Below are 17,508 nucleotides of genomic sequence, written 5' to 3'. Positions count from 1 at the left end.
ATGGAGGCTGCCTACTTGAGGCACAGCTCCTTGAAGGTGCCCTGGATGCTGGGTGGATAGTGGCCGTGACGGAGCCGGCTGAGTTCCCAACTTTCTGCAACTTTCGATCCTGCGCGGTGTCCTGTAGCAGCAGTATTTGTGCCACACGTAAAAATGTGCAGCAAGAGATGTGCACTGCATGAAGATTGAACAAGTGTGCAGGAAGCAAACAAAAACAGTGAGCTATGGGTGGGTTCAATGTCCGTTCAGAAATCTGATGGCGGAGGGGAAGAAGCTGTTCAGTGTTTGTCTTTAGGTTCCTGTATCTCTTGATGGTAGTGATAAGAGGGTATGGCATGGGTGTGAGCAGTTCCTAATTATGGAAGCTGCCTTTTTAAGGCGACAGTGAAGATGGCCTCAGTGCTGGGGAGGACAGTGTCTGTGTTGGAGCTGGCCAGGTCTTCTACCCTCTGCAGCCTTTTCTGATCCTGTGCAGTGGCCCCTCCATACCAGACGGTGATGCAGCCAGTTAGAATGCTCACCACGGTACACCTGTATAGATTTGCTGGAGCGTTTGCTGACGTATCAAATCCCCTCAAACCCCTAATGAAGTACAACTGCTGTTGTGGTTTCTTCGTGAAACGTCTTTTTACCGGGCGTCCGTAGAAACGTGGCTGGTTCGCTCCTCACTAACAAGAAAATTGACTTGGTGTTGAGAAAACTACATTCCTCAAACTCTGTATGTCTAGGATCTTAGCAGACCGGAAGAGCAAAGATGTTTCCACCCCACCCCAATCTGAGTGAATACTGTGTAAATGCTGCTCACTTGCAATTGCCCGTCGTCAAGGAATAACAGATTGGATGCTGCATACAATTATAAAGAAAGTATGTTTACAGATTTCAGCTTTATTGAACAGTTGGTAGGAACAGTTACTTAAAGTAGGAACAGTTGTTTAAAGTTAAATTGGACAACTATATGGACAGGAAAGGAATGGAGGGTTATGGGCTAAGTGCAGGTTGGTGGGACTAGGTGAGAGTAAGAGTTTGGCATGGACTAGAAGGGCTGAGGTGGCCTGTTTCTGTGCTGTAATTGTTATAAGGTTATATGGTTAAAAAGAAAAAAATAAAAAGGGCCCATTACAGTCAGCGCAGTCCAACTGTACACACAAGTTGGAGCTCATCTTGAAGTTGTCTTTAACTCACAGACTGGACCCTCAGTCTGTGTGAAAGCACGCACGACCTTCCAAATGTCACTTGAAATCCATCTCAAACAAACAGGCTCCCCCGCGGGAGCATTGGTCCTTCCTCCTTGAGGTCATTCATCTGCACAAAGCACCTTGTGCTACAGGGACAGCATCCTCAGCCATCTTCCCTCCTGTCTTCTCCCAGCTCCCCCCCAAAAAAGACCTCGACCCACACCAGTGTCCATTACAGACACCTCTCCGCCCAGCGTTCTCTAGAACTTGCTCACAATTCCACCGTCCTGATTAGCTGACACACCATTCCTAAGCTGAACAATCATAGCCCCTTTAGCTCAAACCCTAACATGCTAGAAGCAGAACCTCTCATCACAGCGCTAAGCAGTATTGCATCCATATTGTACTGTCTCAGTACTTTTATATTTGTGTGCTGTAGCACTTTTTTTATTCACAGTTACTTTGTAAATAACACTATTCTTTGCATTTCTGGTCAGATGCATTTCATTGGCTTTGTATCTGTACTTGGCACAATGACAATAAAGTTGAATCTAATCTAATCTAATCTAATCTAAACAGACTGCTCTTACAGGAACTGCTAAAATGAAATACTGTACCTGCAGCATAGCAGTAAAAATCTTAACCAGGACATCACACTCTTTTCCCCGCCCCCCCCACCCTTACAAAAAATAGTCATGTCTTCATGACTTTGAAATTTATCAACTCATCATTAATAACACAGTTTTCAAAGGAATTTCATGATCTCAGGACCTCCAATTCATAAATAGTAGTGACATATCTCACTAGAGGGATAGACACAACACTCTCTTCCCCTGGTGCATCATAGGCCAGCCTGTCTGGGGGTTTCCTGACTCTTTGAGATCTCCTTACCCCACCTTCAGCTCCTTCAGCTTCAACCATCCCTTGTGACCCTTTCTGTCTATTACTTGTGTCTCCCAGCGGCTCCAATTCCCCCTGCTCCATGATTGAACTTAACTTCCTTCAGTTTAAGTAGGTGCTGCCAAACATCTTCAACCTCCACTGGTGCTAGCCGGCGAGACCTCTCTCAGAAAGAGGTGTCCTCGGTCTCTCTAATAGTGTGACATGTACTTCTGGAGTAACCAACATCAGACTCGTCAGCAGAAAATGCATCTTCGCGTCCCAACATCTTCTCAGTTAATCTGCTTTTCCATTGCTTGGACGTGCCAGCAATTTTGCTTCCTGTCACTCTAGCTACGCCACCAGGATGTAACAGACAGGTTTAGACTGGGTATACCACACAGTTCCTCATTTCTGCTCATCCTCTTGCTTAGGAGGAACTTACACTTTCTGAAAAGCCGCTCTGAACCCAGGGTGAATGGACAAGGTTTTCAAAACGTTCTCTCCACTTCTCTCCTCGCATGCTCCCACAAGCCTGCTCACGACTGCAGTATTTGTTTGCACAAGAATGGAAGCCCCACCCTTTTCAACCGGATCCAGGCAGACCAACACAGGCGTGTCAACAGTCTCGGTTACTGCAACATCTTCTGAAAACTCCAGCTTTGATGACAAGTAACTGTTATATGGGTACTAATCAGTACGAAGCACCCGAATCTCAACAGCACTGAGTGACATCAATGGAAATGGGTCAAATATATGTTGTAAAAGGATCTACAAAGCAAAGTAACTTGAGAACTTGTGTCAAGTATGGCTCGAGCATAAACACATTCAGTCCTGATCAAAGCTTGGTCCCACTAAGCCTTCAGGAATAGTGTTTTGTGCTTTCGTGTTTCCCTTGATGCACTGATAGGAATGTATCCTCTCCAAAATGCCTGCCTGTCTCTTTACTGGGTCCCTCTGTAGTTTTTCCTCTTATCTGTTTGATTAACCACAGATTTACTTTCCGAAGATTTTTCTGTCCTTCACACTCCCGCTTGAAATGTTCATTTTCTCCACAGTCGTAACAGAAAACACCGGTTTCCTGGTCAAGGCACCCCACTCAATAGCAGCCCTTTTCCTCGGTATGTCCCACCAGTGGCCCCCTATCGGCCTTGTCAGGTGGCAGCACCAACCGAAATCACCTGAAATACTCCGGCCCTCAGATCTTACCCGGCGTCCTGCAAAACCCCCACTTGTGTGGCATCGGGGGTTGCTTTAGCAGCAGAGGCTACTACCGAGGACTTCGCCCTGCTGACGGAGGCTTCCCTCTCCTCCATCGCGTTTTCCTCCTCCCTAACTTCTCTGAGTAACTCGGTAAAAGATGGGGGAGGGCGCATCCTGTGGGTCATTCGAATAGGTAGAGCAATCACATCGTGTGACAGCGCGCCCCTCACACCTTGCTCCATCCTCGAGCAATTTCTCTCAGACAGCTGAATGCTCCCACAGCTTCTTTAACCTGAAAATGTAGGCAGGCAGCTTCTCTCCTTCCTCCTGGAACGCGCCTAAACTTCATTCTAAGATTGGCTGCACTTCCAGCAGAGCCAAAAGCATCTTCCAGAGCTTGCTGTAATTAGCCAATGTAGCTAATGGATTCTCTGCTTTGAGGAACCTCACTATTATCAGCTGTCAGGCCCCTTAAGCTCTCCATCCGTCAGTTTTTTTCATATTATGTGAGCACTGCCACATCCAGTAACTGAGACATCCACTCAGCCCAAGCCTCACATTCTTCTTCCCCATTGGGTGTGGGCTTGGCGCCAGAAAACACTCCCAGCCTAAAATAACTTTGGCTTTCTGCAGATACACTTCTGCATTTATCAACCAGTGATGTAATAGTCAAAATGAGCTCAGGATTTAAACCAACCGCTGAAAGACTCATGAGTTCCTTCACGTCACACTATTCCTTCCCCTCACAGGGCGGAAACCAGAGCAACTTGCCTTTAAAGTTTCCACCCTCAGCTACGGTATACTCACCTCCCAATTATTCACCCTCGGCTACCCTCCCCTCTTCTCTAAAAGTGTGGATGGCCCATGGCCCCATCTCTCCAATCGTACCAAGCAGACCCACTCCTGCAACGTCCTTGCTGTTCTGGGCTAACTTACAGCCAATTGATCGAAACGCCATTTAACGAGGATAACTTTCCCTAATACTTTAACGGTACTTAAAACCCTAAGCAACAATTTGTCTGAATATCCACCCCACTCAGAACACAAGCATTAGTTGTGATTAATCTCTTTGCGTGGAACCAAAGCTTAATCTCTGCAATGTCCGTAATCACATATCTTAATCACTTTCCCGGACACTCGTTTAAACACAGGCTTGAACACACAACCCGCCTTATCAATTCATACAGCAAATACACAGTGATACAGCGAATCAGATCCTGGTCAAGCCCCCACAATGAAATCCCCTTTTACCTGGATAAACGCGACTGGCTAGCCCCTTACTAACAAGCCAATGGACTCAGCGGTGAGAAAACTTCCTTTCTCGAACGCCATACTTCTAGGGTTGATATGACCAATCTGAGCGAATACCGTGTAAATGTTGCCCACTTGCAATTGCCCGTTGACAAGAAATAACAGATTGTACACTGCATACAATTATAAGGAAAGTATATTTACAAATTTCAGCTTTATTGAACAGTCAGTAGGAAAAAGAAAAGAAAAAGAAAATTAAAAAGGGCCCATTACAGTTAACCCCATCCAAATGTGCACATAAATTGGAGCTCATCTTGAAGTTGTCTTTAACTTGCGCGCTGGACCCTCAGTCTGCGTGACATCCATCTCGAACAAATGGGCTCCCTCACAGGAGGGAGGTCCTTCCTTCTTGAAGCCATTCATCTGCACAAAGCACCTTGTGGCACAGGGACAGCCTCCTCAGCCATCTTCCCTCCTGTGTTATAGAACATAGAATAGTACAGCACAGTAAAGGCCCTTTGGCCCACAATGTTGTGCTGACCTTTAAACCCTGCCTCCCATATAACACCCCCCCCCCTTAAATTCCTCCATATACCTGTCTAGTAGTTTTTAAAATTTCACTAGTGTATCTGCCTCCACCACTGACTCAGGCAGTGCATTCCATGCACCAACCACTCTCTGAGTAAAAAACCTTCCTCTAATACCCCTGAACTTCCCAACCCTTACGTTAAATCCACGTCCTCTTGTATTGAGCAGTGGTGCCCTGGGGAAGAGCACTGGCTATCCACTCTATTATTCCTCTTAATATCTTGTACACCTCTGTCATGTCTCCTCTCATCCTCCTTCTCTCCAAAGAGTAAAGCCCTAGCTCCCTTAATCTCTGATCATAATCAATGCTCTCTAAACCAGGCAGCATCCTGGTAAAATTTCCTCTGTACCCTTTCCAATGCTTCCATATCCTTCCTATAGTGAGGCGACCAGAACTGGACACCATACTCCTGTTCTCCCACCTCCCGCCAAAAGACCTTGACCCACACCAGTGTGTATCACAAAAATCTCTCTGCCCAGCATTCTCCAGAACCTTCTCACAATTCCACCATCCTGATTGGCTGACACTACATTCCTAAGTTGAACAACGTAGCCCCTTACCTTTAGCTCGAACCCAAACGTGCTAAAAGCAAAACGGACTGCTCTCACAGAACAGTCTACAACTGGCCCAGGATAGATCTTCAGAGATGTTGACACCCAGGAGCTTGAAACTGCTCTCCCTTTCCACTACTGATCCCTCGATGAGGACTGGAGTGTGTTTCCTTGACTTCTCCTTCCTGAAGTCCACAATCATTTCCTTGGTCTTGTTAACATTGAGTCCATGGTTGTTGGTGCGACACCACTCAACCAGTCACCCTGCCTCACTCCTGTACACCACCTCATCAGCATCTGAGATTCTGACGAGCCTGCCTTTGACAAGGCCCCTCATGTCAGGCTAGTCTAGATTGCATGGGATCCAGGGAGAGCCAGATTTGGAATTGGCTCGATGGTAGGAAGCAAAGGGTGATGATCAAGGGTTGTCTCTCACACTGGAACTAGTGGCCTGCCACAGGGATCGGTGCTGGAACCTTTGTTCATTACTTTTATGAACAATTTGGACATGAATGTATAGGGCATGGCAAGTAAGTTTACAGATAGTAGTAAAATGGTGTTGTAGACAGTCAAAAAATATATGGGAATCTTTTGGTCATCTGGGTAAGTGGGTGAACAAATGGCTTTCAGTTCGGAGAATTGTGAGGCGTTACATTCTGGGAAGTGAGACTAAAACAGGACTTTCAGTGAATGGCAGTGCGCAGAGGAGTGTTGCAGGACAGAGGGTCCTGGGGTACAGATATAAGCTAAGGACTCAATCTCAAGGACTCTACAACTCGTGTTCTCAGTATTATTTATTTTTCTTTATTCGCACAGTTTCTAGTCTTTTGCACATTGGTTGTTTGTCAGTCTATGTGCATAATTTTTCATCGATTCTGTTGTATTTTTCTGTTCTGTGAATGCCTGCAAGAAAATGAATCTCAAGGTAGTGTCGGGTGACATGCCTACTTTGGTAAAAAAAAAATGTGCTTTGAACTTTGAACCTGGTTCCCTGAAAGTGGTGTCACAGGACAGACACTGGCCTTTGTTGGATGGGGCACTGACTACAGGAGTTGGGACGTTATGTTAGGCCACAGAACACAGGAGTAGCATGAGGCTATTTGGCCCATTGGGCCTGCTGCTGTCATTCCATCATGGCTGATTTATTATCCCTCTCAACCCCATTCTCCTCCCTTCTAATCAAGAAACTATCGACTCCTGCTTTAAATACACCCAATGATTTGGCCTCCATTGCCGTCCTCCGATTTCCTCCGATTCACTGTGAATCTGTGGGCAGCAATGGAGGTCCTCCGTCTCTGGCAGTGTGCAGGACTCCCTCCATCGTGTCAGGAGCCTCCTCCCCGTTTCCACTGCTGCCAGTCATGCAGGTGCCTGGGGGAGACTCAGGAATACTGTCGCACTCAGCTGTGGAAGGATTCTTCATTGCTGTTTCCGTAACAACTTTGTCAGGGTTTGACTCTGCTCTGAGTTGAACCCCCCGACACTTGGAGGACCAGTGGTCCACTCTTGGTCTGGCCTGTACCCTTTGATCTGCTTGGCATGGGTGACCCTGCCAAGGGACAAAGCATAAAGCGCTGACTCCAGCCTCTGGATCATTGAGGCACACAAGCCTCTGAACCGTGACGAGGTTATGGTCCCCTTGGAGGCTGCTATTTCATCATGGCTGATCCACTTTCCCTCTCCAGCCCATTCTCCACCCTCCACATCCCTTCACGCCCTGACTAATCAAGAATCTATCAACCTCTGCCTTAAATGTACCCAATGACTTGACCTCCACAGCCACTTGTGGCAATGAATTCCACAGATTCATCACCCTCCAGCTAAAGAACTTCCTCCTCATTCCCGTTCTGAAATGATGCCTCTCACTTCCAAGGCTGTGTCCTCTGGTCTTAGACTCCCCCACCGTAGGAAACATCCTCTCCACATCCACTCAGCGAGGCCTTTCGCTATCCGACAGGTTCCAATGAAGTCACCCCTCACTCTTCTGAATTCTAGTGAATACAGGCCCAGAGCCATCGAAGCTCTTCATATGACAAGCCATTCAACCCTTGAATCATTTTTGTGAACCTCCTCTGAAACCTCTTCCTAAGCTGCTCACAATACTCCAAGTGAGGCCTCACCAGTGCTTTATAAAGCCTCAGCATTTATTTACACATATAGCCTGTAATGAAGTAATTAAATGAACAAGAAAGCTTAATCAACCAATATATTTAGTACTGTGTGTGTATGTGTCTGTTATATAGCTATATAATTATTACACACACAAAATGTTACTCATATATTAAATATTCAATGCACAACAAGGAGATTTACGAGGACCTTGCCAGGACTTGAGCGACTGAGTCATAGGGAGAGATTGCACAGGCTAGGATTTATATTATGGAGATTACAGAGTGAAGAGTGACTTCATAGGAAGGTACAGAGTCACGAGGGGCCTGGATAGGATAGATGCAGTCACTGTATCCAAGAGATGGGGAATCACAAACCAGAGGGCAGGAATGTAACGTAATTAAATAAATGTATTATCAAAGTACATATATGTCACCATATACAACCCTGAGATTCATTTTCCTGCGGGCATACCCAGCAAATCTATAGAATAGTAACTGTAAACAGGATCAGTGAAAGATCAACCAGAGTGCAGAAAACAGCAAACTGTGCAAATGCAAATATAAATAAATAGCAATAAATAACGAGAGCATGAGATAACGACTCAATTTTGTTCCAAATGCTGATGCTTACTTTATTGTTTGCCTAATTTGTGTTTTTATTCTCTCTGCGTATTGGGCGTTGTCCTTTTTTTAAAACTGGGATCTTTTGGGTATCTTGCTTTGTGGCTGCCTGTAAGCAGCCAAATCTCAAGGTTGTATAATTTATTCATTGTTTGAAAATGAAACATACTTTGAGATAAAGCGTCCTTGAAAGTGAGATCATTGGCTGGGAGAACATCCCAATGGTTGGGCAAGTGAGTGTAGTTAGCCCCCTTTTGTTCAAGAGCTTGACAGTTGAGGGTAGTAGCTATTCTTGATCCCAGTAGTGCAAGTCCTGAGACTCTTGTACCTTCTTTCTTCTGCAGCAAGCAGAGAGCGATAGTAAGAGGGGAGAGATTTAAAGGAGACCCGAGGGGCGGCAACTTCACACAGAGTGTGGTCATTATGTGGAATGAGCTGCCAGAGGAAGTGGTTGAGGCAGATACACAGGTGGGAGAGATTCAGAGCAGAGATTCCCAACTTTTTCTTATGCCTGGACCTGCAGTATAAAGTTTGTGCTGTCATCATGCTCGTGTGTAAGAGGCCACACCGCTTCAGTCTTGGTCACCCTGCCATGGGAACTATGTGAAACTGGAAGGAGTGCAGAACAAGATGTTTCCAGGACTCAAGGGAATAAGTTGTGGGGAGAGTTTGGACAGGCTGGGACTTTATTCCGTGGAGGGTAGCAGATGGAGGGGTGATTTTATGGAGCAAGGGATTCCCAACTCTGCTGTTGGAACAATGTCAAACTGGAAAGAGCGCAGAACAAGATGTTTCCAGGACTCAAGGGACTGAGTTTGGACAGGCTGAGAATTGGTTCCTTGGAGGGTGGCAGATGGAAGGGTGAACTTATAGAGCAGAGGTTCCCAACCTGGGGTTCATGGACCCCTCAGTTACTGGTAGGGGTCCATGGTGTAAAAGAAGTTTGGGAACCCCTGGTTGGAGGGATATGGACTAAAATGGGACCATCTTGGTTCAGGTGCTGATCAGAGTGGGGGTGCTTCGTTTGGGAACCAGAAATGGGAAGATCCATTGAGTACCATCTCCCTGCCTGTGGCGAGCAATTTAAGGTGAGGGGGGCACTACTGGAGAAATAGAGGGGCAGGGTGGGCAATATTCAGACAGACCACACAGGGGGGCATGGAGCGTTTGGCAGTGGGAGGGTTAATTTCCTTAAGGGAGTGCAGTATTTGTGTGTTAATTTACTGGGTCTCCATAGCAACCGCCCTGTTGGCATAATCTCAGAGCCCGACAGCGGAGTCTCACACACTGAAAAACACTGGCAGTGTGCGACTGGGGAGTGACATCATCCCAACCTGCACAGTGCCCTCCCCACAGCCCTGTGTCAGTCTGTCCCACTCTCTCCTCACAGCCTGTGTCAGTCCCCAAACTAATCCCACTGTCCCACTCTCTCCCCACAGCCCTGTGTCGGTCCCCAAACTAATCCCACTGTCCCAGTCTCTCCCCACAGCCCTGTGTCAGTCCTCAAACTAAACCCACTGTCCCACTCTCTCCCCACAGCCCTGTGTCAGTCCCCAAACTAATCCCACTGTCCCACTCTCTCCCCACAGCCCTGTGTCAGTCCTCAAACTAATCCCACTGTCCCACTCTCTCCCCACAGCCCTGTGTCAGTCCCCAAACTAATCCCACTGTCCCACTCTCTCCCCACAGCCCTGTGTCAGTCCCCAAACTAATCCCACTGTCCCACTCTCTCCCACAGCCCTGTGTCAGTCCCCAAACTAATCCCACTGTCCCACTCTCTCCCCACAGCCCTGTGTCAGTTCCCAGACTAATCCCACTGTCCCACTCTCTCCCCACAGCCCTGTGTCAGTTCACAGACTAATCCCACTGTCCCACTCTCTCCCCACAGCCCTGTGTCAGTCTGTCCCACTCTCTCCTCACAGCCCTGTGTCAGTTCACAAGCTGATCCCACTGTCCCACTCTCTCCCCATAGCCCTGTGTCAGTCCCCGAACTAATCCCACTGTCCCACTCTCTCCCCACAGCCCTGTGTCAGTCCCCAAACTAATCCCACTGTCCCACTCTCTCCCCACAGCCCTGGGTCAGTCCCCAGACTAATCCCACTGTCCCACTCTCTCCCCACAGCCCTGTGTCAGTCCCCAAACTAATCTCACTGCCCCACTCTCTCCTCACAGCCCTGTCTCAGTCCCCAAACTAATCCCACTGTCCCACTCTCTCCCCACAGCCCTGTGTCAGTCTGTCCCACTCTCTCCTCACAGCCCTGTGTCAGTCCCCAAACTAATCCCACTGTCCCACTCTCTCCCCACAGCCCTGTGTCAGTCCCCGAACTAATCCCACTGGCCCACTCTCTCCCCACAGCCCTGTGTCAGTTCACAAGCTGATCCCACTGTCCCGCTCTCTCCCCACAGCCCTGTGTCAGTCCCCAAACTAATCCCACTGTCCCACTCTCTCCTCACAACCCTGTGTCAGTCCCCGAACTAATCCCACTGGCCCACTCTCTCCCCACAGCCCTGTGTCAGTTCACAAGCTCATCCCACTGTCCCACTCTCTCCCCACAGCCCTGTGTCAGTCCCCAAACTAATCCCACTGTCCCACTCTCTCCTCACAACCCTGTGTCAGTCCCCGAACTAATCCCACTGGCCCACTCTCTCCCCACAGCCCTGTGTCAGTTCACAAGCTGATCCCACTGTCCCACTCTCTCCCCACAGCCCTGTGTCAGTCCCCAAACTAATCCCACTGTCCCACTCTCTCCCCACAGCCCTGTGTCAGTCCCCAAACTAATCCCACTGTCCCACTCTCTCCCCATAGCCCTGTGTCTGTCCCCGAACTAATCCCACTGTCCCACTCTCTCCCCACAGCCCTGTGTAAGTCCCCAAACTAATCCCACTGTCCCACTCTCTCCCCACAGCCCTGTGTGAATCCCCAAACTAATCCCACTGTCCCACTCTCTCCCCACAGCCCTGTGTCAGTCCCCAGACTGATCCCACTGTCCCACTCTCTCCCCACAGCCCTGTGTCAGTCCCCAAATTAATCCCACTGTCCCACTCTCTCCCCACAGTCCTGTGTAAATCCACAAACTAATCCCACTGTCCCACTCTCTCCCCACAGTCCTGTGTCAGTCCCCAAACTAATCCCACTGTCCCACTCTCTCCCCACAGCCCTGGGTCAGTCCCCAAACTAATCCCACGGCCCTGTGTCAGAACCCAAAACTGATTTTACAGCTGTGTCATGCCCAAAATAATCCCACTGCCCCAGTACCTCCACACAGCCCTGTGTGAGTCCCCAAACTAATCTCACTGCCTGATTTTAGTCCCCAAAACTGATTTTACAGCCCTGTGTCAGTCCCCAAACTAATCCCACTGTCCCACTCTCTCCCCACAGCCCTGTGTCAGTCCCCGAACTAATCCCACTGGCCCACTCTCTCCCCACAGCCCTGTGTCAGTTCACAAGCTGATCCCACTGTCCCGCTCTCTCCCCACAGCCCTGTGTCAGTCCCCAAACTAATCCCACTGTCCCACTCTCTCCTCACAACCCTGTGTCAGTCCCCGAACTAATCCCACTGGCCCACTCTCTCCCCACAGCCCTGTGTCAGTTCACAAGCTGATCCCACTGTCCCACTCTCTCCCCACAGCCCTGTGTCAGTTCACAAGCTGATCCCACTGTCCCGCCCTCTCCCCACAGCCCTGTGTCAGTCCCCGAACTAATCCCACTGTCCCACTCTCTCCCCACAGCCCTGTGTCAGTTCACAAACTAATCCCACTGTCCCACTCTCTCCCCACAGCCCTGTGTCAGTCCCCAAACTAATCCCACTGCCCCACTCTCTCCTCACAGCCCTGTGTCAGTCCCCAAACTAATCCCACTGCCCCACTCTCTCCTCACAGCCCTGTGTCAGTTCACAAGCTGATCCCACTGTCCCACTCTCTCCCCACAGCCCTGTCTCAGTCCCCGAACTAATCCCACTGTCCCACTCTCTCCCCACAGCCCTGTGTCAGTCCCCAAACTAATCCCACTGTCCCACTCTCTCCCCACAGCCCTGTGTGAATCCCCAAACTAATCCCACTGTCCCACTCTCTCCCCACAGCCCTGGGTCAGTCCCCAGACTGATCCCACTGTCCCACTCTCTCCCCACAGCCCTGTGTCAGTCCCCAAATTAATCCCACTGTCCCACTCTCTCCCCACAGTCCTGTGTAAGTCCACAAACTAATCCCACTGTCCCACTCTCTCCCCACAGTCCTGTGTCAGTCCCCAAACTAATCCCACTGTCCCACTCTCTCCCCACAGCCCTGGGTCAGTCCCCAAACTAATCCCACGGCCCTGTGTCAGAACCCAAAACTGATTTTACAGCTGTGTCATGCCCAAAATAATCCCACTGCCCCAGTACCTCCACACAGCCCTGTGTGAGTCCCCAAACTAATCTCACTGCCTGATTTTAGTCCCCAAAACTGATTTTACAGCCCTGTGTCAGTCCCCAAACTAATCCCACTGCCCCACTCTCTCCCCACAGCCCTGTGTCATCCCCAAAATAAGCCCACTGCCCCATATTAGTCCCCAAAACTGATCGTACAGTCCCTTGTCAGTCCACAAACTGATTCCACTGTCCCATGTCAGATCCACAACTAACTGCATTCTCCCTGCATGGCGTGGTTGTCCCAGGCGAATGTTTCCAGAAGATAGATTGAACGGCTGGGAGGCGTTTTGCCCTTTGGGCTGTGTGAGAGCATTTCCATCAACATTCGGACGTGTCCAGACTCTCACTGTTCCAGTGTGTGGTATTTCTAAACACACGCTACCAGGGACAGAGAGACACTCCCTTTACACTGGGCTCAGACACACGGTGACTCTCCCTCTACACCGGGGTCGGACACACGGTGACTCTCTACAGCAGGGTCAGACACAGAGTGACTCTCTCTCTACACCGGGGTCAGACACACGGTGACTCTCCCTCTACACCGGGGTCAGACACAGAGTGACTCTCCCTCTACACTGGGATCAGACACACGGTGACTCTCCCTCTACACCGGGGTCAGACACAGAGTGACTCTCCCTCTACACCGGGGTCAGACACAGAGTGACTCTCTACACCGGGGTCAGACACAGAGTGACTCTCCCTCTGCACCGGGGTCAGACACAGAGTGACTCTCTCTCTACACTGGGGTCAGACACAGGGTGACTCTCTACACCGGGGTCAGACACGGAGTGACTCTCCCTCTACACCGGGGTCAGACACATGGTGACTCTCCCTCTACACCAGGGTCAGACACAGAGTGACTCACTACACCGGGGTCAGACACAGAGTGACTCTCTCTCTACACCGGGGTCAGACACAGAGTGACTCTCCCTCTACGTGGGGTCAGACGCAGAGTGACTCTCTCCACTGGGGTCAGACACAGGGTGACTCTCCCTCTACACCGGGGTCAGACACAGGGTGACTCTCTACACCGGGGTCAGACACATAGTGACTCTCTCTCTACACCGGGGTCAGACACAGGGTGACTCTCCCTCTACACCGGGGTCAGACACAGGGTGACTCTCCCTCTACACCAGGGTCAGACACGGAGTGATTCTCCCTCTACACCGGGGTCAGACACAGGGTGACTCTCTACACCGGGGTCAGACACGGAGTGACTCTCCCTCTACACCGGGGTCAGACACAGAGTGACTCTCTACACTGGGGTCAGACACAGGGTGACTCTCCCTCTACACCAGGGTCAGACACAGAGTGACTCTCCCTCTACACCAGGGTCAGACACGGAGTGACTCTCCCTGTACACCGCGGTCAGACACAGAGTGACTCTCTACACCGGGGTCAGACACAGAGTGACTCTCTCTCTACACCGGGGTCAGACACAGGGTGACTCTCCCTCTAAACCGGGGTCAGACATGGAGTGACTCTCCCTCTACACCGGGGTCAGACACAGAGTGACTCTCTACACCGGGGTCAGACACAGAGTGACTCTCTCTCTACACTGGGGTCAGACACAGGGTGACTCTCTACACCGGGGTCAGACACGGAGTGACTCTCCATCTACACTGGGGTCAGACATGGAGTGACTCTCTCTCTACACTGGGGTCAGACACAGGGTGACTCTCCCTCTACACCGGGGTCAGACACGGAGTGACTCTCCCTCTACACCGGGGTCAGACACAGAGTGACTCTCTACACTGGGGTCAGACACAGGGTGACTCTCCCTCTACAGCAGGGTCAGACACGGAGTGACTCTCCCTCTACACCGCGGTCAGACACAGAGTGACTCTCTACACCGGGGTCAGACACAGAGTGACTCTCCCTCTACACCGGGGTCAGACACAGAGTGACTCTCCCTCTACACCGGGGTCAGACACAGAGTGACTCTCTACACCGGGGTCAGACACAGAGTGACTCTCCCTCTACACCGGGGTCAGACACAGAGTGACTCTCCCTCTACACCGGGGTCAGACACAGAGTGACTCTCTACACCGGGGTCAGACACAGAGTGACTCTCCCTCTACACCGCGGTCAGACACAGAGTGACTCTCTACACCGGGGTCAGACACAGAGTGACTCTCCCTCTACACCGCGGTCAGACACAGAGTGACTCTCTACACCGGGGTCAGACACAGAGTGACTCTCTACACTGGGGTCAGACACAGAGTGACTCTCCCTCTACACTGGGATCAGACACACGGTGACTCTCCCTCTACACCGGGGTCAGACACAGAGTGACTCTCCCTCTACACCGGGGTCAGACACAGAGTGACTCTCTACACCGGGGTCAGACACAGAGTGACTCTCCCTCTACACCGGGGTCAGACACAGAGTGACTCTCCCTCTACACCGGGGTCAGACACAGAGTGACTCTCCCTCTACACCGGGGTCAGACACAGAGTGACTCTCTCTCTACACCGGGGTCAGACACAGAGTGACTCTCCCTCTACACCGGGGTCAGACACAGAGTGACTCTCTACACCGGGGTCAGACACAGGGTGACTCTCCCTCTACACCGGGGTCAGACACAGGGTGACTCTCCCTCTACACCGGGGTCAGACACAGAGTGACTCTCCATCTACACTGGGGTCAGACATGGAGTGACTCTCCCTCTACACCGGGGTCAGACACAGGATGACTCTCTCTCCACACCGGGGTCAGACACAGAGTGACTCTCTACACCGGGGTCAGACACGGAGTGACTCTCTACACCGGGGTCAGACACAGAGTGACTCTCCCTCTACACCGGGGTCAGACACAGAGTGACTCTCCCTCTACACCGGGGTCAGACACAGAGTGACTCTCTACACCGGGGTCAGACACAGAGTGACTCTCCCTCTACACCGGGGTCAGACATAGTGCAGCTCTCTCTTCGCACTGTCCCATCACACCCTCTTGGGGTCAGACGCAGGGTGAAGCTCCCTCTTCGTCGTACTGTCACTCTGACACACTCTGCTCGCGTGATGTTCTGTGATACTCTGCCCCTCTCTCCTCCGCAGCTCCTGAGACGGCGGACGGGACGGAGGGAGGATCCGAGGCCGTGTCCTCCAACCCGCAACAGCTGCTGTCGCTCATCCTGCAAGCGGGGACGAAACTACAGCACTCTCTGCGGGAGACCCAGCCCCCTCCTGCATCTCTACCCTCCTCCCGGCCGCACAGCCGCCAGTGGGATGGCGCAGCTGACCCGGAGACGTCCCTGAACGATGCTGCCAGCCCGGCCGTCCCGGCTCCTCTGAGCTCCCCAGTGGACGGGGCCGATCCTCAGTCTCTCACTGACCAGCCCGGGCTCCTGGCCCTTCCCGGTTCCAGGCCCGAGCATGCTGACTGTCTGTCGAGGCTGCAGGAGCTGGGTGAGCCAGTTGGGACTCGCCCACGGCAGCTCCCGACCCAGGAGCCCCCGTCCCGGGACGCACTCCCTCGGGAGCCCAGCCCCTCGCCCGGAGAGGAGAGCAGCAGCGGGACTGACCGGGATAGCGATGAAGATGAGTGGTGCCCGGGGTCTGACGAGCTCGGCACCTTCGAGCGGCAGCGGCTGCTCAACTCGCTGGTGGGAGGGCGGCTGGAAGCTACCGAGCTCTCCGCTACGAGGGGCCGTGTCCAGTGTCGCGACGGGGGATGGTGCCCGCATTGCGGGCGGCGAGGGGGGCACCGGCTGAGGCCTCCACTACTTCCGGGGCCCTGGAGGGTGCCGGCGAGGGAGAGGCTGCTGGCCGAGGTGGCGGACTGGACTCCGGACTGAGGGGTGGGGAGGGGCTGTTAGACGGGAGGGGGCTGGCGGTTCACCAGGTTGAGCTGAATATTTCCCCTTAAACCGGGCCCGGAATCGAGGGATCGCCGAGGGAGGGGGCGGTGAGGAGTAAACTCTGCTGCGGGGGGGGGGGGCGCTGAGGGATCGCCGTGCTGCAGGACGGATGGTGAGGGAGCTCCGCGCTTCGGGAGATGGCAGTGAAGGATCTCCCCGCTGTAGGAGGGATCGTGAGGAGCGAACTCCGTGCTGCCGATGTGGCTGGTGAGGGAGACCTGCGCCGTGGGAGTGGAGTGTAGGAGCCGGCAGTACCGAGGGAGCTCTGTACTGTGGGAGACGCGTAGAGAGCGAGGGGATCCCCAGTCTCCCCGAAATCCCACTGCCCCAGAACCTCCACCACAAAGTCGTCCGGCTGTTAGATCTTCTCTGACCCCGGGATCCCTTCTCTGATACCCACCTGCATTCCCAAGTGGGGTGGGACCCTCATCACACCACCGCACAGAGAGAGAGAGAGAGTTATATAATTGGTTTACAGAGAGCCCATGTATTTTAATGATTTAAAACTGCTTGTATATATTCCATGCTGAGAATTAATTAAAATCTCTTTACACAATCTCAACTGGTCCTGTCTTTAGCTTAATTACTCAGTTAACCCTACTACTGGGCGAGGAAGGGTGGAGGTGAGGGAGAGAAGATCAAAGGGAGGGTGAGGGGGAGAAGGGGGAGGGGAGCGTGGAGGGGTGAGGGGGAGAAGGTGGAGGGGAGGGTGAGGGGTCAGAGAGGGTGTGGAGGAGGGGTTAGGGAGTGAGACGGGCTGGACGGTGGGTGAGGATGTAGAGAGTGGGAGGTGGAGGGAAAGGGAGGTGGAGGGAAAGGGAGGGGGACGGGGTAGAGGGAGGGAGGCTGAGGGTGTAGAGAGG

At 51.8% G+C, this 17,508-nt stretch overlaps 1 protein-coding gene across 1 annotated transcript in view; it reads left to right on the top strand.

Moving 5' to 3' along the window:
* The window catches only part of LOC134338753 (membrane-associated guanylate kinase, WW and PDZ domain-containing protein 2-like), a 63,582-nt gene extending 47,000 nt beyond the window's left edge, over nucleotides 1-16,582 (top strand). The window contains exon 15 of the mRNA XM_063034798.1: nucleotides 15,843-16,582. Within this exon, the coding sequence (XP_062890868.1) occupies nucleotides 15,843-16,582 (740 nt within the window). The remainder of the gene's footprint in view (nucleotides 1-15,842) is intronic.
* Nucleotides 16,583-17,508: the final 926 nt, after the last annotated feature.

Source organism: Mobula hypostoma, chromosome 28 (assembly GCF_963921235.1).
Source record: "Mobula hypostoma chromosome 28, sMobHyp1.1, whole genome shotgun sequence".
NCBI classification, from domain to species: Eukaryota; Metazoa; Chordata; class Chondrichthyes; order Myliobatiformes; family Myliobatidae; genus Mobula; species Mobula hypostoma.
This window is presented reverse-complemented; position numbering and strand designations above follow the sequence as displayed.